This window comes from Trachemys scripta, chromosome 14 (genome assembly GCF_013100865.1).
Source record: "Trachemys scripta elegans isolate TJP31775 chromosome 14, CAS_Tse_1.0, whole genome shotgun sequence".
NCBI classification, from domain to species: Eukaryota; Metazoa; Chordata; order Testudines; family Emydidae; genus Trachemys; species Trachemys scripta.
In genome coordinates this window covers 3860439-3883436 of record NC_048311.1, presented here as the reverse complement: position 1 = coordinate 3883436, position 22998 = coordinate 3860439, and the positions used below count along the sequence as shown (strand labels likewise).

The 22998-nt window shown below is 52.5% G+C and overlaps 1 protein-coding gene across 3 annotated transcripts; it reads right to left on the bottom strand.

Moving 5' to 3' along the window:
• Positions 1–227: 227 nt before the first annotated feature.
• Positions 228–12031, bottom strand: LOC117887137 (zinc finger protein 883-like). Of its 3 annotated transcripts, none has more exons than XM_034789415.1 (4): positions 9091–12031; positions 7223–7344; positions 5885–5980; positions 228–4992 (listed from the first exon to the last, which is right to left on the bottom strand). In XM_034789415.1, exons 2-4 carry the CDS (start codon positions 7308–7310, stop codon positions 3074–3076), a joined length of 2103 nt encoding a protein of 700 aa, XP_034645306.1. In that variant the 5' UTR covers positions 7311–7344; positions 9091–12031; the 3' UTR covers positions 228–3073. The 3 variants fall into 3 exon arrangements, with proteins under 3 accessions (XP_034645306.1, XP_034645308.1, XP_034645307.1); XM_034789417.1 differs by having other exon boundaries at positions 228–4989; XM_034789416.1 differs by having other exon boundaries at positions 11838–12031.
• Between the last annotated feature and the right edge of the window lie 10967 nt (positions 12032–22998).

Here is a 22998-nt window from a genome sequence, read left to right as displayed (position 1 = left end):
CCCCCCCCAAAAAAAAAAAAAAAAAAAAACATCACCAGACTCTGGGGAGTGACACCTTTTCAGTGTGCAGGACCCACAGTTCCACGGGCCTCTGAGACTGAGTCTTTGGCAGTTCTGATCCCTGTCTCTCTACCCAGCAAATCCAGTGGAGCCAGATTCCTGTGGGAGGCTTGTATGGCAGCCCTTCAGGCACCAGGCTCTCAGAGTCCTGCAGAGACACAAGGAGCTTTTTTTAAACAAGGGAGCCATTTATTAGTCACCTGACACGCCGGATCTGAAAGGCCTCAGGGCAGCAGAGAGAGGCAGAAATTATGCCAGTCCATCCTGGCCAAGCAAATGCCAAGAGCCAAGTTGCGATGGACTCCCTCCCTGTCTCCCCCTCCCCTTCATCTGCCCAGCTCACAGTTCCTGTGTCCCTCCAAAAGGGCAGCTCTTAGTCCAGTTCACATGTCCTGCCTGCTGGGATTTCCTGTTAGGCATTGATTGTTCAGTCCTTGGGCGGGTCTCACTTTGTCTTGTTGGATCCTCTGTTGATCTGGGTCAGTTTCAATCAGTTCCACAATGACACAGTCATTTCTCCTAGACAGCGAGGGGCTGCACACCCATCTCCTGCACTGTTCCAGGAGCAGCGTTAACCCTTTTGCACTCATGGGGTAGCAATGCCGCGTACCAAGGGAAACTGAGGCATGTCTAGGAGTCAGAAATATTACAGAAAATTCCCACTGATGACCGCCTTTGTATAATGCTTTGAGGTCTGCGGATGAGAAGCGCTAAGTAAGAGCTGGATATTATTGTTTGGGCTCTCACCACAGATGGATGCAGCAAAGACAAATACACTTCCTTCTGTCTCTCAACACCCCTCCCTCCACCACACACACCCTCCCTCTCTCTCCCTCCTGTTCTTTAAGATGAACGACTCCAGACACATTGAGTTTTGCTAAACTACATTCTACTTTATTACCCTCTAATCCAAAGCAAGGAAGTCAAAAGTTAAACCCTCGTCCCACCTCTGTGCCCATGGCCCAACTCCACCCCCATGCCATTCCCAACCCATCTCTGTCCCAGGACCTACCTCCCTCAACAATAAACCAACCTTTCAGGCCCTTCCCTGAGACAAACAGCTCGAGCCAGTGACAAAAGCCAATGATCCAGCTGGGAGAACCCAGGTCCAAGGAGTCACCTGCTGTGGTAACTAAGAGACATAGCGTTAGACCCTTGTCTGCCAGCAGCTGTGCTCCCAGGAAGGAGGCGGATTCCGGCAGCTGAGCTGTCAGGGTTCCCGACTCCCTGTGGCCTCCTCACTGATGGACTCAGCCTGGCCTGTTTACTTCCCTCCTCTTGGGGTGTCATTCGTAGCTCTTTAGGATTCAGGGCCGCTTCCCCTGATACTCACAGGACATTTCCTGTCTGTCCCAGTGCAGCGAGTTCACAGTTCTCAGCTGGCTGGCTCTGAAGAGCAAACACTGCCATTTCCCAGCATTGTTATCTTTGACCTTCACTCCCTGACTGTCTGATATCACTGCAGAGCTCAGGCAGTAACTTCCTTCCCCAGTTCGGTCTGTCTCCATCTCTAGCTGTGAGCATCGCTACTTAACCAACTGGCCCCAAGAGGCCAGAGAGGATTTTTCCATTGACACCCACCCAGGGAAGCACAGTCAGACCCAGCGTTAGTGCAACCAAAGATAAAGGTAGAAAATATACTAGCTCAGCCTTTCTAACCATCCTTTGTCTAGCATGGGATGTGTCACGCAGAATCTAATGGGAGCAGTTAGAATGAGATGCCCGGAGGCTCCGGAGGGGAAGGAAAGTATAAACATGACACCCTAAAGCTAACAGAATGGAGGGGGAACTATATAAATGCGACTCCTCCCAGGCTAACAGAAAGTGGGGGGAACCATATAAATGTGACACCCCAAAGCTAATGCTATTGACATCAGATTCCCTGGGCCCACAAAGGCTGTTCTAGGCCTCCTGCAAAGGGGAGGGCCCATGGAAACCAGCTGCTGCTCTGCACGGTGCTGGGTGAATTCATCCCCCTGGAGCAGGGAGCAAAGCAGAGTTCTGAGCCTTGCCTTTGGCATCCTGAAAGAAGGTCAGGTCCCATGGAGCGGGGCTTGTGCATCTGTGGCTCTAAGGCCAAATTTCATACCTTCATCAGGCACTGGGTCACTGCCCCCCCCCCCTTTAAATAGCTATAACAAGGTAGATTCCCAGCCACAGAGGCCCTTCGCTGTGCTTATTTCTCCAGGTGTCTCCAGCAGCAGGGAGTTCCACTCGTGAACCATGCGCCGCTCCAAAGTCATTCTGCTCCAGAGACAGATCCCCCTCCCCCGCCACTCTCTATCTGGTTGTGTCTCCCCCAGCCTCTGCCCCACATCCCCCACGCCTGTCTGCTCTGAGGTCTCCCCCCATTTCCTTCTGAGCCGGTGACAGCACAGAGGCAAACGGAGCGGAGCAGGTGGAAAAAGTCACATCAGGGGGGCGGCACCACCGTAATCCCATCTCTACTCCCAGCCCATGATGCTAGATACCCCTCCGCCCTCGGCACACCCATACACTGCAAGCTCCATCTGCTTCCCATCCAACTCCCTGAACACTAAACACTCAGCCCCCCCCCCCACCTCGCTCTGCTTCCCACCCACCCCCCCGCTGCCCCCTGTGGTTCCTACACCCCCAGTCCCCAACTCTCATCCCCCCTGCTTGATGTCCCCCCCACCTCCCTCTCATCTAGTCCCTATCCCAGACCCAGCCCTCCACCCTTCTAGCTCTCATTTCTGCCTGGGTATGGGGTGGGTGGGGGGAACCCCCTGGCTCTAGGGCATTCAGGGTGGTGGAGGGGGGAAGGGGGTCTCAGCTACCAGGAGGCTCAAGGCCCATTTTCCTGCATCAGCAGTGAATAATGTTGCCAGTGCGAGGGGGGAAATTGCCACTCCCCCCTACCCTCAAAGAATCCCCTGGCTGGGGGGAGAACATGCCAGTCCCCCACCCAGCCCCCTCCAGGGCAGGGGGTGTTTCTGGCTCACTCCAAAGACAGGGGTTCCCCCTTCCCCCCCACACACCCTGCTTAGCCATGTTAGGAGCTGGGAGGAGGTTGCTGGGCCCAGCTCTCTGGAGGGGCAGCAACACTGGCCTCCCTTTCCCCTGGTCTCCATGCGCCGGGAGCTGAGAGAGACTTGGTCGCCCAGGCCCGGGGGGCGGCAGTCGGGGAGGAGGAGGGGACAGGGCATTGGAAGTGGGTAGCAGGATCCTCAGCCCAGGCCTCAGGCGGTGGCGTGGTTGTCCCGGTCCTCCTCTCAGCCTCCCACCAGGTGGGCGGCAGCAGGGAGAGTGGGCTGTTGGTGCTGGCAGCGTGGAGTCTCTGGTGGGCCGCCAGGGCCGCACTGAGGCTGAAGGCTTTGCCGCAGTCGGGACAGACGTGCCGTTTCTCTGCGCCAGCCTGGGCATGGGCCCGCTGGTGCCGGTTGCGGTGGGAGCTGCGGCCGAAGCGCTTGCCACAATGGGCGCAAGGGAAGGGCTTTTCTCCAGTGTGGGTGAGCCGGTGCCGGTCGTAGTGTGAGCTCCAGGCAAAGCCTTTGCCACAAACACCGCACTGGTAAGGCTTCTCACCCCGGTGCAGCCGGCGGTGCCGCTCCAGGGCTGCGGCAGCGGTGAAACCTTTGCCACAGTCAGGGCACTGGTGAGGCCTCCCTTCCCGGGTGGCGTGGGTGCGCCGGTGAGCCAGCAGGGTGGAGCTGACGGCAAAGCTCTTGCCGCAGTCGCCACAGCGGTAGGGCCGCTCGCCGGTGTGGATGCGCCGGTGCCGCTCCAGGTGGGAGCTGACGGCAAAGGCCCGCCCGCACTCCCCGCACCGGTAGGGCTTTTCTCCTGTGTGGATGCGCCGGTGACGCTCCAGGTGTGAGATCCAGCCAAAGCTCTTCCCGCAGGCCCCGCACGGGTACGGCTTGCCGGCAGCGCCGGTGTCATGGGCTGGCACCGGGTCCTCAGCAGGCTTTTCCCGGGCATGGGTGCGCCGGTGTTTGGCCAGGGCCGATCCCCAGCGGAAGCGGCGCCCGCAGTCCGGGCAGGCGTAGGGGCGCTCGCCCGTGTGCACGCGCTGGTGTTTGAGCAGGTTCGAGCTCTGGCTAAAGCATTTGCCGCACTGTTGGCAGCGGTGGGGCCGCTCAGGGCCACTCTCCTCAACCTGGTCGGGCTCCTCTACCACCCCGCCGCCATCCTGGGTCTGCGTCCCCTTGTGCTTGAAGCGCTGTGGGTCCGTCTGGTGGTTGAGGCGCTTACCGCAGTCGGCACATCTCTGAGGCGGGGGCGGGGCTTCCTCCTCGGCCTCCTCCTCCTCCACGGCCGCTGCGTGGGTGCGCATATGGCGGTCCAGGTGGGAGCTCCAGGCGAAGGCCCGGCCGCACTCCCCGCACTGAAAGGGCTTCTCTCCCGTGTGGATGCGCTGGTGCCGCTCCAGGTGGGAGCTCCAGGCGAAGGCCTTGCCGCAGACGCCACACTCGTATGGCTTGCCGCCCAGGTGGCTCTTCTGGTGCCGGGCCAGGGCGTTGGGGTCGGTGAAGCTCTTGCCGCACTGCGGGCAGCGGTTGGGCTTCTCGCCGCCCGGCGCGTGGGTGCGCTGGTGGGTCAGCAGGGAGGAGCTGACGCTGAAGCGGCGCCCGCAGTCGGGGCAAGCGTAGGGGCGCTCCCCGGTGTGCACCCGCCGGTGGATGGTCAGGTCTGAACGCTGGATGAAGGTCTTGCCACAGTCGGGGCATTTGTGGGGCCTCTCGCCCGTGTGGATCTTCTGGTGCTTGGCCAGCGCCGACTTGTGGCTGAAGGTCTTGCCACACTCGGGGCAAGTGTTGGGGCTCTCCCCACTGTTAGCCGGCGGCTTCTCCCCCACCTCGGGGCTTTGGGGAGCCTTCCCAGCGCCGTCGGCTTTTTCCGAGGCCGGCTCCTCCGGGCTCGCTTGCTGGGGTTTCTCTTCTTCTTTCCCACTGGCAGTGCCATCTGCTGCTAGGGGAGAGAGATCCAGACACAAGTCATTCCCTGCACGGCGAGGGGAACAAACCACAACTGCCGAGGAGTGTTAGTGATGATAATGCAGCATTCAGGCCTCTATATTTGCCTGAGATAGAATTTTGGGTCCTGTTGGCCCATTTGGCTTTTGATATTTTTATATTCTTACTAATATGGGTGATCAAAGAACACTGTGTGTTACATCTGCCCACAAGCAGATGGGGCGGGGTGGGGGGGGGAGTGATAAGAAATAGCGCTAAAGTGTTGCTGGGTAGAGTGGGAGTGTAATATACGAGTCTACACTTGAAAACTGCCTCAAATCCTATCTCAAGGCAAGGTCAGGCAACCAGTCAGGAGGGGTGAAGGGATGGGGGGCAGGGCGGGAAGAGTATAAGAAACACTAACAGGCCAAAGACATGCCTGTCCCTGACCGAAGCATAACCTTACTCCCTACCCCTCCCATGGGGTACAAAAGAGGTGGTACCGAAGCCCCAAGACCCTCCAAAAGGGCACATGACCATAAATTGTAAGGGGTGGGACCCAGGGTGTGCCCTACAGGTATAATTATGCCTGCTATGGAGGGGGAAAGGGGACACTGGATAAAAAGGCTCTGCCGGCGTGCAGAGCTATGGATATGCTTGTCTGATTAACGCCAATAAACATCGCGTTGCCTGCACTTCAGACTTCTGGTCTTCTGCTTTCTGTCTGCCCTTGGGAGGGAGATCGAATGGCCAGCAGCCACATCTCCCCCCCCCAAAACCCTACCCCAAAAGGAGGGGACCGATTCTGCCTCTGCATCCCATCTGGACGCTCCCGGGACTCAGTCAGGGTTGGTGGGAAGCCATGCGTGACGTTGCAGGGATCCTCTCCTTCCTGGAGAGGGACTCACCTGCCCGGCCACCTCTGGGCATGTGGAGATCCAGGGCTGTCGGCTCATCCCCTCGGTCCAGCCGGGAGAGCAGGTCAGGCTTGGAAAGTGGAAATTCTGCTCGGGGACAAGGCAGGCAACAAAACAAGCAAGATCAGAGCGGGTTGGGCGTTGCGCCCCCCCGGCGCCTCCCTTGGCCTCAGTGGCCCCTTCCCAGAAGCCCATGGGGCTCATGCTCTCTGCCATGACCAGGTCCTTAGTCCTTCTCCCCTCTGTGAGGGGCCTTGGCTCCTATCCACCTTCAACCTCTCTCCTCACCACTCAAGACACTGAACGACATCACAGCCCATCAGAGGGGAGTCACATTTATACTAGTTTGTCCCCACCCTGTTACTCCTGCCCCTGTTAAATAGGCTGCTTTTCCCTTTCCCCACCCCAGAGGATCCCCTCTCGCTCAGCCCTGCTATCTCAGCCATCAATTCTCACCCCAAAGCTCCTCAAGGGAGATTTCTGTACCCAGCCCCCACATGCTCACCCTCCCACCCAGATTCAGCCTCTCTCCGCTGCCTTTCCTAGTAACTCGGAGAGGCCTGTTCCCCCAACTCCTGGACATGTCCTCCTCAATCCCTCTGCTGCCTCCTCTGCAGGGACCCACCTCCTCCTCTCCCAGACCCTTCTGGCACATGTCCTGTCCTGTTTTGCTGGCTTCTGCAGCCTTGCCTTTGGGAGATCCTTTTCCTCTCCCTTTGTCTCCCTCTGCTATCACTAGGGCCCTACCAAATTCAGGTCCATTCTGGTCAATTTCATGGCCATAGGAATTGAAAACTGGTAAATTTCACATTTGCAGATGTTTAAATCTGGAATTTCACCATGTTGTAACCGTGGGGGTCCCGACCCAAAAGGGGATTGTGGAGGAGTCGCAAACCTGTTGTGTGTGTGTGTGTTTGGGGGGTGGGGTCCACGGGATTGCCACCCTCACTTTCGTGCTGCCTTCAGAGAGGGACTCTGAAGACAGCAACCAGGGAGCTTCCTGGAAGTGGGTCTGAGCTCTCCCCCTCCCATCCCGAGCAGCTGTGCGGGGGTAGGACAAGTCCTGTCCCTCCCCAGGGCAGCCGGAGCTGGGGCGCTTCTAGCAGCAAGGGGAGATCAGATTTCATGGGGAAGGGCTTATTTCCCAGTGTGTGACAAGTTTTTCACAGCCGTGAAATTGGTAGTGTCCTAGCTACCACCATCCCTTGGGACCCACTGTCCCGTTCCCATGGCTTCATTCACCCCCCAGGAGGTAGATTCCCCAGCAAGGAAGACCCCTGAATGGGGCCACTCGCGGCTCCTTATGGAGAAGAGGAAGCGATTACTTACCAAGGGCCATCAGGGTTTCGTAGCTCTCCTGCATGACATCCCTATACAGGGCCCTCTGCCGGGGGTCCAGCAGCACATACTGCTCCATGGTGAGACGCGGCTCCTGCCTCGCCCACCGGCCTCTGCAACAACAAAACCTCCCCCGCTCAGCACCTGCCGCCCCAGCTGTAAGCCCGCTGACGCAGGCACCGCAGGGCCAGGCTGTCCTATCCCCTATTCCCATATCCCCGCTTTTTAGAATCCCCTTGTTCCCTCCCCTATGCAGACCTGCTGTGCTTCTGCTACGCCCCTACCTCTTATTCCTGGGAGCACTCCGGGCTGCAGCATCAAATGCCTGGTTATTAATGGACTTTGTTGGCGTTACCCTGACTACAGCAGCTGGTGGCCCTGCATGAATCAGAACTTTCTTGGAGGTTGGCCTAAGGCAGCGGAATAAACTCTCTCAGGAAGTGAGGACCCTCACAAACCTCCCCACCTTCTGCCGCCAGAGCAAAGCCCAGTTCTTGGACCTGGCTTCTCCGACAAACATATAGCACTGGGGGAGGGGCATGAATATATATGTTTAAAATTGTGATTGCAAAGCAGGGCTTTGGAGCGGAGCCCGGAGCTGGAGCGTGGAGCAGCTCCGGAGCAGTGGATCTGCAGGTTTTTGCCTGGAGCTGGAGCGGAGCCAGAGTACAGCTCCAAAGCCCTGTTGCAAAGTTATCAAATGCTACGATAACGAAGGCCATGTAAGCGCCCGACATTGACATGTAACCGAGCACAGCTGTGCAGAGTCTGGAGGTTCCATGTCACGGAGGGTTTTGTGATTTCTAAACCGACCTACTTTCAGAGTCGGCACAAACACCGGACATTTCAAAATTGTCAGCAAAGGAAAATTAAAAAAAAAAAAAAAATCGTTTTGGGGAGTTTGAAAGGTTTTGTTTTTACTCTTGTTTCATTATTATTTTGTGTTATATGATGGCACGTCTCACACACACATTTTAAAAATTCAGAATGAGTCATTTCAAAACACAACAATCAAAATGTTTTGTTCCCTTTTTTCCCCCGAAACAAATCAATCTGATGACAGAACTGCATATTCCGATGGCATAAGGTTTCCATCCAGGTGTCTCCAACCATCTCTAGAACTAAGGGGTGACGTTTTCAGAAACAGCAAGGAGACCCAATTCCCAGTCATTTCAATGGGGCAGGAGCTGATAGCAGGAGGCGTGGAGCAGGGGCAATGGGGAGTGTGGAGTCTCAGGAGAATGTGTTGGGGGGGTTTCCCCTTCCTCCCCCATATCCAGGGGCTACTCTGTGCAGTTGATACAGGGGCTGGAGGGAAGCAGCTGCGCTTGCAAGACAGACCAGCTGATCTGGAAAAGTCTATGCTAACCAGCTTCAGCTACTCCATCCAGTGGCTGCATCCTTCTGGCAGCCCCCACCATGGTCCCATCTTTGCTGTGTTCTAAGCCAGGAACAGACTCAGCCAAAGATGAGAACGGAGGGAGGGGAAGAGATCAGATCCCTTTCATCTACTGAGGGCATCAGACCCCTCACCCTCTCTTGGCTAGAAGCAGAAAGGTAAGATACGCAACTTCTGGGTAGGGCTCAAACCTGCAACCTCTAGATCCAACAGCATGAGCTGCAATTGCCGGACCTAAGAGACCGAGATGGTGGGCCCCACCATCAGGAGCCAGCTTTAAGCTCTATGTGTTTCTGTCACTAGAGGGGAGACGCATGTGTTATGGGGGGGGGGGGTAGCTGAAAGGGAAGGGTAACTACAGTATTGCCAACCCCAAAACATTCAGGCCTCAACCAAAAAATAACAAGATTTAAAAATCATGATAAATGGGGGGGGAGGGGGAGAGAAGGGTATTTTCTACCTGTTTTTTGAGCCTATAGGGGTCACATTTTCAAGCGTCTCTGCAGTTTAGCAGGCTGGAAACTCATTGTCGTATTCTTGCGATTTTATCTCATGGCATTTGGTGCAGGAAATTTGGAGAAAAGGGCTTGGTTTAAATTTTTTCATAACTTCAGTCCTGAAACAGTGTAAGATTTTCAAGCAATATACAAAACACGGTCCTCTTTCACTGCTGCATGGCATTCAAGCCTCCAGTTTACCTGTCCCCAAGGAAATTACCCTAATCCGTTGGCTAAATTTCAGCTCCACATGGACATCAAATTACAATAACCTCTCTTGAGCCCAATAATTAAGGGTACAAGGGTTCCCACAGCCTTGTGAAAGAGCCACGCACAGAGAAAGGTCAGTAGCAGAATTAGAACACAGAACCTTCTGACACCAAAGCACATATTTAAGCCTCTTGAACTAAAGGAGGAACTTCAGCAGCTGGTGCCAGTAATAGCCTCTTACCCTCTCGGAGGACAGAGGCTGCTGTGACACACACTTTATAAGGATCAAGAATAAAATCCCCACCTTCACTGCATGAATCTCCAGGTGAAATCCTACACAGGACGTCTGACTAGTGACAAAAGAGGTCCCTTCTGGCCATACAATCTAGGTCTTTAAGTGTGTTACAATTACCCCTGGAGGTGGATCATTTACATCTATGCAGGGTGGGTGCAAAAGTCAACCAGATCAGAATGTTGGAGCTTTTGCATTTGCTTTGCATGGATGCGACCAGGCTGCAACAAAGTGCGAGGCAGATGGAGAATTACCCCCTTGATTTCAGAGGGGCAGGGTGGGATCAGGTGGGGAAAAGAGGCAAAAGCCTGGGGGGAAGCAGAAAGGAAGAGTTAAAATACTGATCTGTCCCAAGCAGGGAGTCTGTGGAAAAGGCATTATGAGGGGTTCTGTGTTGATGGTGTATCCCATGTGATTTCCATGTGCCAGTCCCACCTACCCTGGGCCACATGCAGAGGGTAAATCCGAGCAGTGCCTGTCCAGTGTGTGTGCTTACACCAGCAGAGCATTTGTTCTGATTTTTAGCCCGTGTTTCAAAGCTAAACTATTTTCTACTTTTTAAATCTTTTTCCTTGGGCAGCTGACACAAATCTTCTTAGTCAACCACAAAAGCAAGTCCTGTGGAGTCGGGAACCCATGCCTCATGTCGCTGAAAATTGCCTCCATTTATTTTCACCCACTTCCACCAATTTACAACCCAGCAGTGGGTTCAAATCATTCTCTCCATTGTGCATTGCCGCATTCATTGACACGGACTTGCCCAGCTGGGTTAGTTAATGGTTACGAGTTAATCATTGACTCAAAACTCTTGCAGTTAGTTATCTGCAAAGGAGGCCACTCCATTTCCGAATCACCAATATATTAAACCTCCTAGTGTGGACCTGCTATTAAGTTTTTGCCTCTTCATTAACTAGCCATGTATACCTACTGTTTCCTGTAAAAAGCAACAGAGGGTCCTGTGGCACCTTTAAGACTAACAGAAGTATTGGGAGCATAAGCTTTCATGGGTAAGAACCTCACTTCTACCCCTCTGATCCTGTTTCCTGTCTCTTAGCCATTTCCAACCCAGAACAGAACTTTACCTCTCATCCCATCATCATTTAGTTTCCTTCATAACCTTTTTGTGAGGGGCTTTGTCAAAGTTTTTGACAGTCCAAATTAAACCTGTCTACTGCTTCTCCATTGTCTACTATTTGCCGTAGTTCTCCACCTGGAGTTCTCTTCCAGGGGGTACAGCAGCTCCTTTAGATATTTGCCTAGTTTTACAAGAGGCTACATAAAAACACCAGCAAAGTCAGTACAAACTAAAATGTCATACAGACAATGATTTGTTAATACTTCTCTATATACTATACACTGAAATGTCAGTACAATATTTATATTCCAATTGATTTGTTTTATAATGATATGGTAACAATGAGAAAGAAAGCAACTGTTCAGTAATAGCATGCTGTGAGTCTCATGTATTTTTAAGTCTGATTTTTTTAAGCAAGTCGTTTTTAAGTGAGGTGAAACTTGGGGGTACACAAGACAAATCAGACTCCAGAAAGGGGGACAGTAGTCTGGAAAGGCTGAGAGCATGATGTTGCTTAGCAGAAGCTATGCTGGTTAGTCTCTATCACATAATACTGACCTATCAGCCTATGAAGCTGAGGGTTTAGAACCGTCTTTAAATATTGCTGGAAAGAGATTTTCCAGATACGGAAATCAGGCTCACTCACCTGCAATTCCCAGGGCCAGCGCTCTTTACAAATGTATTCTCTACCCTTCAATCCTGTGCGCTAGCCGCTGATTTTCATGTCTGATTGCATTTTCTATTGTTGCTGGCAACATATTTCTCCTACTCTAGCAAAGATACTTTTGCAAGCGCTGGCTAATTAAATCCCACTTCTCAGCGCAGGCTCATACAGACGCTTTTTAAAATCCAATTTACATTCCCACCCACAGCCAACCGCAGCTCCATGCCGCCTTCAGCAAGTTAAATCACACACACACACACACACACACACACACACACACAGAGGAGAATGCTAACTTCTGGATCCACTCATGCAAAGAGGAAAGAGCCCGGGCTTGCCAGTGACAGCAGCAGCTCGGGGACTCGCAGACCCCCGAGGAGCAGAGATTATGGGGAGGGTAAGAAGGAGCCATTTTTACAGTCCGGCCACAGCCAAGACCGAATTCTCTCTCTCTCTTTCTCTCAATCACCTGCAGACTCCGGCTCTGGAGCAGGCGGGGGCAGAGCCCGGGGCAGGTCCCGCCACCGGAGAAAGTCCCACTGTGGGCTGGGCGCAGAGGGCGCTTTGCTGAAGGTCTTTCCCTGGCGCAGAAGCTGCTCAGTCCTGGCTCTTGGGTCACTATGGACGCAGCTGCTGGCACTCAGCGTCTGACCCAGGAAGCTCAGCCCCCTGATATCCTGAGCAAAGGAGAAGAAGAAAATACAGAGGAAGGGAGCAGAGGCATAAGCCAGAGCAGCCTCCCGTCCCTTCGCAATAACCAGAGCCCTCTGGTGGCACCAGCTCCTGGATCCGCATCGCTGCGCTCCCCCGGGGCAGAACATGGCCCAAAGGGGGCGGATCTGGCCAGATGGATTCTGCCCCTCCCTGTCTCTGCCCCCGGCCCAGCCGCCTGCGGGGAGTGTGTGTCGGGAACCCGGTCCCAGCCAGGGGCGTGCTCTGCAGCCGGGCTCCCCATGCCCGTGTGCCCGCAGCGCCCCGCGGGGAGGTGGCTGGTCCCCGCCGGCCTCGGGAGCCAGGCGCAGGCCGGATGTAAAGCAGCACCGCTCGGCTGAGTTTGTGGAAGCTATGGCTGTTTACACCCGCTGGGGATCTGGCCCTCAGCACTTACATGGGGATCTCCAGCCAGACATCTCAAAGTGCTTCACAAAGAAAGGCAAATCTCATTATTATCTGTGTTTGATGGGTGGGAAACTGAGGCTCAGAAGGGCTGTGGCTTGCTCCGGATCATGCACCAGGTCAGTGCCAGAGCCCGGAGCAGAACCCAGGAGTCCTGCGCAGGAAGGACCCTCCCAAAACGTGTTCAGGTTCCCACACCACATAGCCCAGCAGGAAGCTAGAGTGGAAGCTGCAGCCCAGGGGTGGTCATGCATTCTGTTATTCTGACAGGTTTCAGAGTAGCAGCCGTGTTAGTCTGTATCCGCAAAACGAACAGGAGTACTTGTGGCACCTTAGAGACTAACAAATTTATGCATATGCATCCGAAGAAGTGGGCAGTAGCCCACGAAAGCTTATGCTCTAATAAATTTGTTAGTCTTTAAGGTGCCACAAGTACTTCTGTTCTTCATCCTGTTATTGTTCGTACAGCACCTAGCGCAGGGGTGGCCAACCTGAGCCTGAGAAGGAGCCAGAATTTACCAATGTACATTGCCAAAAAGCCACAGTAATATGTCAGCAGCTCCCCATAAACTCCTCCCCCCCCGCTCCCAGTGCCTCCCACCCCCGATCAGCACCTCCCCCTCCCTCCTGATCCGCTGTTTCATAGCAAGCAGGAGGCTGGAGGTCCGGGGAGGAGCAAGGGCACAGCAGGCTCAGGGGAAGGGGCGGGAAGGGGTAGAGTGGGTGCAGGGCCTGTGGCAGAACCAGGCGTTGAGCAGTGAGCACCCCCCGGCACATTGGAAAGTTGGCACCTATAGCTCCAGTCCCGGAGTTAGTGCCTATACAAGGAGCCACATATTAACTTATGAAGAGCCGCATGTGGCTCCGGAGCCACAGGTTGGCCACCCCTGACCTAGCTCAAAGGGACCCTGGCCCAGGGACTAGGGCTCATCGGGGGCAGCACAGTGCACAGAATGGAACATCAGACACTCCTTCCCCTCTGAAGCTTCTGAGACACACAGCAGGGTTTGCTGGGAGGAGGACAGGGAAAGACCCAACAGGAGTCTAAGCTGGTCTACAGAGATCAGAGGTGACAGAGACTTGGGGGGGGGGGGGGGGGGAGACGGACAACGTTCATTCTGCACCCAAACACACACTTTGGAGAGCATAGGCTCTTGGTGGCTGGTAAGCACAGGGAGCTGGGGACACTATCATTAGCCCCCCTTTTACAGATGGAGAAATTGAGGCCCAGAGAGCAGAAGTGACCTGGCTAAAGTCCCCCAGCAGGCCAGTGGCAGAAGAATCCAGGTGTCCTGCTCTACGCAGTAGTCACACTTGCCCATGGGGGAATAGCTGCTATGAGCGGAGCCAGAAAGGGGGGCACTCATGGGGAGCAGCATCCGGGCACAGGTAGGGGGAGGGCTCTTGTTGGGAGTCACCCCTCTGCTCCTTTTGGCCTCCCCAAGCTTTTGGTGGCTTTCCCACCCCACATACACTATTACAGTCATTCCGGCACCACTGGAGGAGATGTGAAGGCAAATAAAGAAACCACTAGAAGAAAAATACACAGGTGGTCAAGAGGAGGTGGTGGGAGGGGGCATGGGTGACTGGAGCTTGCCTCAGTTTCTCCATCTGTAAAAAGGGGTCAGTGACAGCTGACCTCCTCCGTAAAGCGCTTTGAGATCTACTGATGAGAAGTCCTAGATAGGAAGTGGGTTAGGGTTACCATTCGTCCGGATTTACCCGGACATGTCCTCCTTTTTGTACTAAAAATAGCGTCCGGGGGGAATTTGTAAAGCACTCACAATGTCCGGGATTTCCCCCCTCCCCCGGCAGAGCAGACCGAGCGGCTGGGAGGGCTGCAGGAAAGTCCCAGGCTGGACTCCGGAGCAGCTGGAGAGGAGCCGGATCCGCCCTGCATTCTGAGCAAGTGTCTCAGCACAAAGTGCAGCCCTCCCCTTTTGCAACTGGGAGCAGTTTCTGCCATGCAGCGTAGCAAAACGGGAGCGAGAGCACTTTGTGCTGATACAAGGGCAGCTCTCCCCTGCAGCCCGGTCCGGGCCAGGGACCGGGTTTTGTTGTGCAGGGCCAGGGACCGGGTTTTGTTGTGCTGGGGAGCGCAGCCACCTGTCCGGCTCGCACAGAGCCCAACACCCTGTTCTGAGCAGCAGGGTAAGGGGGCCAGGGGGCAGGAAGGTTCTGGAGGTGGCAGTCAAGAAACGGGGGGGGGAGGGGGCTTTTTGGGGGGAGTGGAGAAAGTTTTGGGCAGTCAGGGTACAGGTAGGGGGTAGGGTCCTGGGGGGCAGTTGGGGGGGTCTTAGGAGGGGGCAGTTAGGGGACAAGGAACAGGGAGTCTTAGGTAGGGGGTGGGGTTCTGGAGGGCAGTTAGGAGCAGGGGTCCCAGGAGGGGGCAGTCAGGGGACAAGGAGCGGGGTGGGGGGCTGAGAGTTCTGGGGGGGAGCTGTCAGGGGGCAGGAGTGGGGAGAGGGATCGGAGCAGTCAGGGGACAGGGAGCAGAGGGGTTTAGATGGGTTGGGAGTTCTGGGGGGGGGGGCTGTCAGGGGGGGGGGAGTGGTTGGATGGGGCGTGGGAGTCCCAGGGGTCTGTCTGGGGGTGGGGGTGTGGATAAGGGTTGGGGCAGTCAGGGGACAAGAGGCAGGGAGGCTTAGATAGGGAGTGGAGTCCTGGGGGGCAGTTAGGGGCAGGGGTCCCAGGAGGGGGCAGTCAGGGGACAAGGAACGGGGGGAGGGTTGGGGGTTCTGGGGGGGCGGGAAGTGGGAGGGGCAGGGGCGGGGCTAGGGCGGGGCTCCTCCCGTCCTCTTTTTTGCTTGCTGAAATATGGTAACCCTAAAGTGGGTGTGCTCCTGTACAAGACCGAGGTAGTATTATTGCATGGCCTTGGTGAGCCGCCCACCCGGCATACTACACAGTTATAGCAATCCTGTCACAGAGTGGCCCCTCTCTATGACACTGGGGTGATCCCCATCCCCACCTAGGATCCTGCATGCACATTTATTACACGCAGGAACGGGGCACAGACACAAGAGAAAGACCAAGTTCAGGGTTTATACAATTTCCCCAGAGCTGGCTCGGCTCCTGCAGGTGCTCAGGGGAGCAGAGCCTGGGGGAGGGGTCAGGGAGGGCAGCAGCTCTGGGACTCGCAGACCCCCGGGAACAGAGCTGGGGTGAGGAGGGGCTGTTTGTGCAGAGTCGCTTTCCTGCCTGGCCCCAGCCCTTTCCCCCGGGTCTCTCCCCTCAGGAGCTGGTGTCGGCAGAGCCTGGGGCTGCCCCAGAGTTGCTTCCAGCCACTGGAGAAAGTCCACCCCATAGGCTGAGCACAGGGGGGGCTTTAATCAGGGCCGGCTCCAGGGTTTTTGCTGCCCCAAGCACCCCCCCCCCCCCCGGCAAAAAAAGCCGCGATCGCCATCTGCAGCGGCAATTCGGTGGGAGGTCCTTCACTCTGAGCAGGAGTAAGGGACCCTCCGCCGAATAGCTGGACGTGCCGCCCCTCTCTGGAGTGGCCGCTCCAAGCACCTGCTTGCCAAGCTGGTGACTGGAGCCGGCCCTGGCTTTAATGAAGGTCTCTCCCCAGGAGAGCAAGAAAACAACAGGGCCCAATGGGCAGATGTGGGATGCTCAGCATGAATGAGGGAAAAGCTTATTCACTTCCTCCAGGCTCACAATCACATCCCCGGTGATGCTGTAGGAAACTAGCTGGCTGCTAAGCTTGAGCTCAGAGCTGGGGGAGCTGCACTACAGTGCCTGAGGATTGCCTGAGCCTGACTGTCTGATGACCCCAGCTGTGAAGAAGGATTACAGTTTCCAAGGGGGAGAGCGAGCTCCCAAGGAGGAAAAAAGAACTACATTTCCCATCCACCCCTGGGAGTGCAGGCCAGTTTTCCACTCTCAGCTAGCCCAGGCTATTTCTCCTGCTGCTTTGGACAGGGGATAGACATCCAGTCAATGTGCAGAGGCAGTCAAAAAAGTTTACAGAATGTTGGGAATCATTACGAAAGGGATAGATAATAAGACAGAAAATATCATATGGCCTCTATACATGGTACGTCCACATCTTGAATACTGCGTGCAGATGTGATCACCCCATAGAATCATAGAATGTCAGGGTTGGAAGGGACCTCAGGAGGTCATCTAGTCCAACCCCCTGCTCAAAGCAGGAACAACCCCCAACTAAATCATCCCAGCCAAGGCTTTGTCAAGCCAGGCCTTAAAAATCTCTAAGGAAGGAGATTCCACCACCTCCCTAGGTAACCCATTCCAGTGCTTCACCACCCTCCTAGTGAAAATATTTTTTCCTAATATCCAACCTAAGCCTCCCCCACTAAACATTTATTTTCAAAAGTTACTCAGTGCACCGGATCGACTCAACCAAGAGGGCAGGAGGGAGAGGGGAAACTGAGGTGTATGCTCCAGCTGCATTTGTGAGATGCTGGCGAAACAGAGCTGCTTTTGTCCACCCAGCTAATCTAGCCTGCGTGCTCTAGCTGCTTTGCATTGCTCCAGAGTGAAGTAAAGCAGCCAGAGTGTCATGGGAGATTGTTTTGGGGGCAAGGACGACCTTTTTGTTCTGTGTTTGTACAGCCCCTAGCACGGGGTCTGGGGGGAAGAGACTGCATCTCCTAGGCCCCACCACAACAATAAGAACATAAGAACATAAGAACAGCTGTACTGGGTCAGACCAAAGGGCCATCCTGCCCAGTATCCTGTCTACCAACAGTGGCCAATGCCAGGTGCCCCAGAGGGAGTGAACCTAACAGGTAATGATCAAGTGATCTCTCTCCCGCCAGCCATCTCCACCCTCTGACAAACAGGGGCTAGGGACACCATTCCTTACCCATCCTGGCTAATAGCCATTAATGGACTTAACCACCATGAATTTACCCAGTTCTCCTTTAAACGCTGTTATAGTCCTAGCCTTCACAACCTCCTCAGGTAAGGAGTTCCACAAGTTGACTGTGCGCTGTGTGAAGAACTTCCTTTTATTTGTTTTAAACCTGCTGCCTATTAATTTCATTTGGTGACCCCTAGTTCTTGTATTATGGGAATAAGTAAATAACTTTTCCTTATCTACTTTCTCCACATCACTCATGATTTTATATATCTCTATCATATCCCCCCTTAGTCTCCTCTTTTCCAAGCTGAAAAGTCCTAGCCTCTTTAATCTCTCCTCATATGGGACCTGTTCCAAAACCCTAATCATTTTAGTTGCCCTTCTCTGAACCTTTTCTAGTGCCAGTATATCTTTTTTGAGATGAGAAGACTATATCTGTACACAGTATTCAAAATGTGGGTGTACCATCAATTTATAGAAGGGCAATAATATATATACACAATATACAAATATTAAGGTTGATAGCTTCTAGTAATTAAGAAAGTGTAGTTTGGGGAAGTTCTCTGAGTGCGCTGTTTAGTGTTCATGTATGATAGTGGTTTCCAACCAGGGGTACTTGTACCCCAGAGGTACGCAGAGATCTTCCAGGGGGTACATCAACTCATCTAGATATTTGTCTAGTTTTACAACAGGCTACATAAAAAGCACAAGCGAAGTCAGAACAAACTAAAATTTCATACAGACAGTGACTTATTTATACTGCTCTATATACTATACACTGAAATGTAAGTACAATATTTATATTCCAATTGATTTATTTTATAATTATAAGGTTAAAATGAGAAAGGAAGCAATTTTTCAGTGATAGTGTGGCTGAGACACTTTTGTATTTTTATGTCTGAATTTGTAAACAAGTTGTTTTTTAAGTAAGGTGAAACTTGGGGGTAGGCAAGACAAATCAGACTCCTGGAAGGGGTACAGTGGTCTGGAAAGGTTGAGAGCCACTGGTGTAAGACCTTTATAATTAAAAAGACAAAAAATATGTGAAGGTGGAGGTAAGGTAAGGTAAGGTCAAGAAGCTACATCAATATTTAGGAATACATTACAGGGAACAGTGCAGTTATCCCTCCAAGCTAAACATTACGAATTCAGTAAATTCAGAGTTTAGGTTAAATCCAAATCACTTTAAGCATGGAAATGCAGCGTTAGGGAACCCAAATGACCTTAACTCAGCCTTTCAGACTCCCAAGCGCTTAGAAGTAGTCACTTTGCAAATTAATCGGTGGCCAGACAGTCAGGGTTGATTTTCTTGTTCTGCAACACATTTTTGTTAGTCAGTAACAAAATGAAGGAAAGGAGCCCAGTCCCAGTCCTGGACTGAGAGGTCAAAAGGAGTGAGTTCAAGCCATTGAGTCACTGTGCAAACTTGGTCAAGTCACTTCACCTCACTGTGACTCAGCCTTACCCATCTGTAAAATGGGAACAATGTTACATACATCTCTCTTTACAACATGCCTTGAGATCTAGGTTTCAGAAGCATTACACAGAGCTTGACGCAAGAACAACCACAAGGAAACATCACACACACTTACCAGCTAAAAGAGAGCTACTGCCTGTTGCAAAGTGGCCACTTTAGGGCATCAGCTGTTTGTCTTTGCCCAATTTAAAGGGCCAGTGTCACAAAAGGCATTCTGGGGGAAAAAATCCTAAAAGAGGGCAATCTTCCACTAGAGATTTAATAGAAAATAAGAAGCTTTGAGGGAAGGGAGTAATGGTACTTGTTATGCCTTGGCTTGTAATGTCATCATTTGATTAATAATAATAACAGTACTTTTCAGTGGGAGTTTTTTACAAAGGATCATTAACCCCAGTTTACAGACAGGGAAACTGAGGCATGGACCAATATGACTGCTTCAAAGTCACTTATTAGGTCAGAGCCAGGAATAGAACCAATGTCTTTAGGGTCTTAGTCCACTGTGGTAACCACTAGGTAACACTCCCTATTATTAGCAGCTAAATATCTATAAGGGATGCATAGCTAAGGCTGTGTTAAATTTTGTACTTCAGCAGGAATTAAGTTTCTCTGTCTATTTTTACAAGCTTTCTTTTCTAATTCAGGCATGAACATGCTTCTTTGTAGTGTCCAATTTAATTTTCCATTGCAACACCAAATAGATTGAATAGATGCACAGATTCCAAGGCCAGAAGGGACCATTGTGTTCACCTAGTCAAACTGCCTGTGTAACACAGGCCATAGGACTTCCCCGAATCAATCCCTGTTTGAACTAGAGTTGATCTTTTAGAAAAATGTCCAACCTTGATTTAAAAATTGCTCATGCTGGAGAATTCACCACAACCCTTATTACATTGTTCTAATGGTTAATTACCCTCACTGTTAAAAACTTGTGCCTCATTTCTTGTCTGAATTTGTCTAGCTTCAGTTTCCAGGCACTTGATGTTGTTAGACCTTTGTCTGCTAGATAGAAGAGCCTATTATCAAATTTTTGCTCTCCATGTAGGTACTTATAGACGGTGATCAAGTCACCCCTTAAAATTAAATGGATTGAGCTCCTTGAGTCTGTCACTATTAGGCATGTGTGGGGGCAATTTCTCACCTGCCACGTGCTTTTCATTGTCGCTGACATCTAGGCAAAATGAATATAAAACACCATTAAATCTGAAAGGCCGAGATTTGCACCTTCTTTGCACAGGTGTAACCAGCATTGCCAGCCCTTAGTGTTCAAAAAATTAGGAGCCAGGCCCCAGTGAATGATGAGATTGGCTTAAAAACTACGAGATTAAAAAATATTTTTTCCCCCTTGTTTGCCTTGTTTGGGGGCCCTTAAGCTTCATGTTTTAATGCTTTCTCTGTAACCATGAGTACTAAAATCTTACTAAAAAAAATAAAAAGCTGATCCTCTGATATAAATGAGCTGAGGTTTAAGGGGGGGAAAACCCCTAAATATTGTGAGAGTTGGTAACAATTAGGCAGAAGGATCAAGGCAGAAGGAAATTAAAACCAATTCTTCTTGTTGTTTGTCCTATGGGAATACCTAAATGTCCTAATGAATGTAGGGATTCCTTTTTGCTGGGCACTGCACATGCATATAAGGCTAAAAGTTAAAGTCAGACAAAGTCAAATGAGAAATAAGACACACTTAAAAGAAATCTTTCAACACATTAAACATGAACCACTACAGCGTATAGCTTTTGCAAAGAACCATATACATAGAAGATACATGTTTTTAACAGTGAGGTGCAAGGGGTTTTGATGTTAACTCATAGCAACTGTAACGTTTTGTCAAAGTGTTTTGGGTGAGTTGTTTCTGATGTCAGTTTCCTTCAGTGTTCCAGCCCAGGTTCTGGGACGTTGATTGTTTATGGTTCTTTTCAGCAGCCTTTGACATGCTGAGGAAGATAATGTTTAACCAAAGGCAGAGTAAAGCCCTTCAGAAACAGAAATATCAGAAACAAAAAGAGCAAACAGCGCTGCACGGTAATTATTGTCCATGCTTTAGTAGCAAAGAGAATTTCTGACTGAGATTTGGGCCCCGTTGTGTTAGGGGCTGCACATAGTTGGAGGAAAGCATCTGTTTCAAAGACCTTACTATCTAAATAGACAAGACAAAGGGTGGGAGGGGAACAGTGAAGAGCCAGGAATTCAGCCCAGGTGTCCTGTCCTACCCACTAGACTAGGGGTGGCCAAACTGTGGATCGCGAGCCGCATGCGGCTCTTTTACAGGTAAAGTGTGGCTTGCAGAGCCCCTCATGCGCCCCCATACTCTGCCTACCAGATGGGGCGCAGAGGGGAGCTCAGGACTTCTGCCCAGTGGTGGGGCTAGGGGCTTCTGCCCAGCAAGGAGTGGGGTCTAGAGGTTTCAGCCCTGTGGAAGGCGCCTGCCAGGACTCAGGGCTTCATCCCTGTGGGGCACATCTGCTGGGCCTGGGGGCTGCAGCAGGAGCAGGACTGAAGCCCCGAGTCCCAGCAGGTGCCTTCTGCAGGACTGAAGCCCCGAGACCCCCTCCCTGCAGGGTAGAAGACCCTAGCCCCACCATCCTGCCACAGGGATGAAGTCCCAAGACCCAGCAGACAATCCCGGCTTTCAGCCTTCTGAAGATTATCATATGCAGCTCAGGGGATCAATGTTTGGCTACCCCTGCACTAGATCATGCTGCACTCAAGAGCGCCATCACTTCTCCACGCAGCACAGAACCCCAGATCCTGGATTACAAGTGCAAATGTGGAGGGGACGATGCAAAGTTGGCATTTAGCTTGAGCCTTTGTATCTTCCTGATGCAGGGCTGGCTGCGTACCCCAGGTAAGAGAAGCCGGAAGGCTGGTCTAGCATGTGCCAGGTGCCAGTGACCCCAAGCGGCTGATATGGCAGCCAAGGCTTCCTGGTGCAGGGGAGGATCTAGCTGTCCCATGATTGCTGGTGCATGGAGGATCTGTCTCTCCCGGGGTTTCTGGTGCATGGGGGATCTGTCTCTCCCAGGGTTTCTGTTGCATGGGGGATCTCTCTCTCCTGGGCTTGTTGGTGCATGGGGGATCTTTCTCTCCCGGGGTTGCTGGTGCATGGGAGATTTGTCTCTCCTGGGATTGCTGGTACATGAGTGATCTGCCTTTCCCGGGGTTGCTGGTGCATGGGGGATCTGCCTTTCCCGGGGTTGCTGGTGCATGGGGGATCTGTCTCTCCCGGGGTTGCTGGTGCATGGGGGATCTGTCTGTTCAGGGATTGCAGGCGCACTGGAGGATCTATCTCTCTAGGTGCTTCTATGACCCTCATCGTTATAGCATCTGAGCACCTCACAACCACTACTGTATTTATCCTTAAAGCCCTGTGAGATGGGGCAACGCCCGGGTGTGGTATCCCCAGTTTACAGATGGGGCAGCGAGGCATAGTGAGGTTAAGCCTGGGACTTGAAAAGCTGCCTGAGAAATGTGAATACCCGAGTTCCTACAAAAATGAATGGGAGTTATTAATAATACCTGCTGCTTTACAGCTGTAAATCTCAAAGCACTTTAGACATATAGGGAAACTGAGGCACGGGGACATGTCCAGGTCTAGAACCCAGGTTTTCCAAGTCTCAGTGAGGTGCTCTCTCCAGCAGGCCACACTGCTTCCTTTTTCTTATGCATCCCCTCCATGTTATAGAAGTCCAAAGTGCTGTGTTTCATGGTTTCCTTGTACTCCTGCTATCTGTCTGTTGTCTCTTGTCATATACTTAAATCATGAGCTCTTTGGGGGCAGGGACTCTCTCTTTGTTCGGTGTTTATACAGCGTGTGGCACAAGGGGGTCCTGGGCCATGTCCGGGGCACTTAGTGCTATGGTAATAATAAATAATAGTGCATTCGAATTCCCTATGTGACCCTGAGAATCAAGGGCAGCTGTCCTGAGTCTTGGGGTGTTGTCTGGCCCATGTGACCACTCTCTTTCCCCCCAGTTGCTCCCCTAGCAGCTGGGAGGATGCAGTGCAGATGTTCCCATAGCATACCTCCCAGCATTTCAAGTGGCTAAGGTGGGATGCAACGCCACTCAGCTTTGGCCCATTTCCATCTCCGTAGGTGGAAACAGAGGGGTGGCTGGGCACCAGACTGCAACCCCAGTTTGTTGGGGAGAGGGGGGGTTTCTCAAACGGCAGGGTCTGGAGCAAATTGCTCCTTTTGCCCCAACTGTGAGCAGC

What these genes read in the sequence shown, in the direction of transcription:
- LOC117887137 (XM_034789415.1), bottom strand. Translation starts at nt 7,310, where the DNA reads ATGGAGCAGTATGTGCTGCTGGACCCCCGGCAGAGGGCCCTGTATAGG. An exon ending in CGAAACCCTGATGGCCCTTG is followed by an intron (nt 5,981 to 7,222) that starts GTAAGTAATCGC and finishes GTCCCCGAGCAG; the next exon opens with AATTTCCACTTTCCAAGCCT. An exon ending in GCCCAGAGGTGGCCGGGCAG is followed by an intron (nt 4,993 to 5,884) that starts GTGAGTCCCTCT and finishes TCTCTCCCCTAG; the next exon opens with CAGCAGATGGCACTGCCAGT.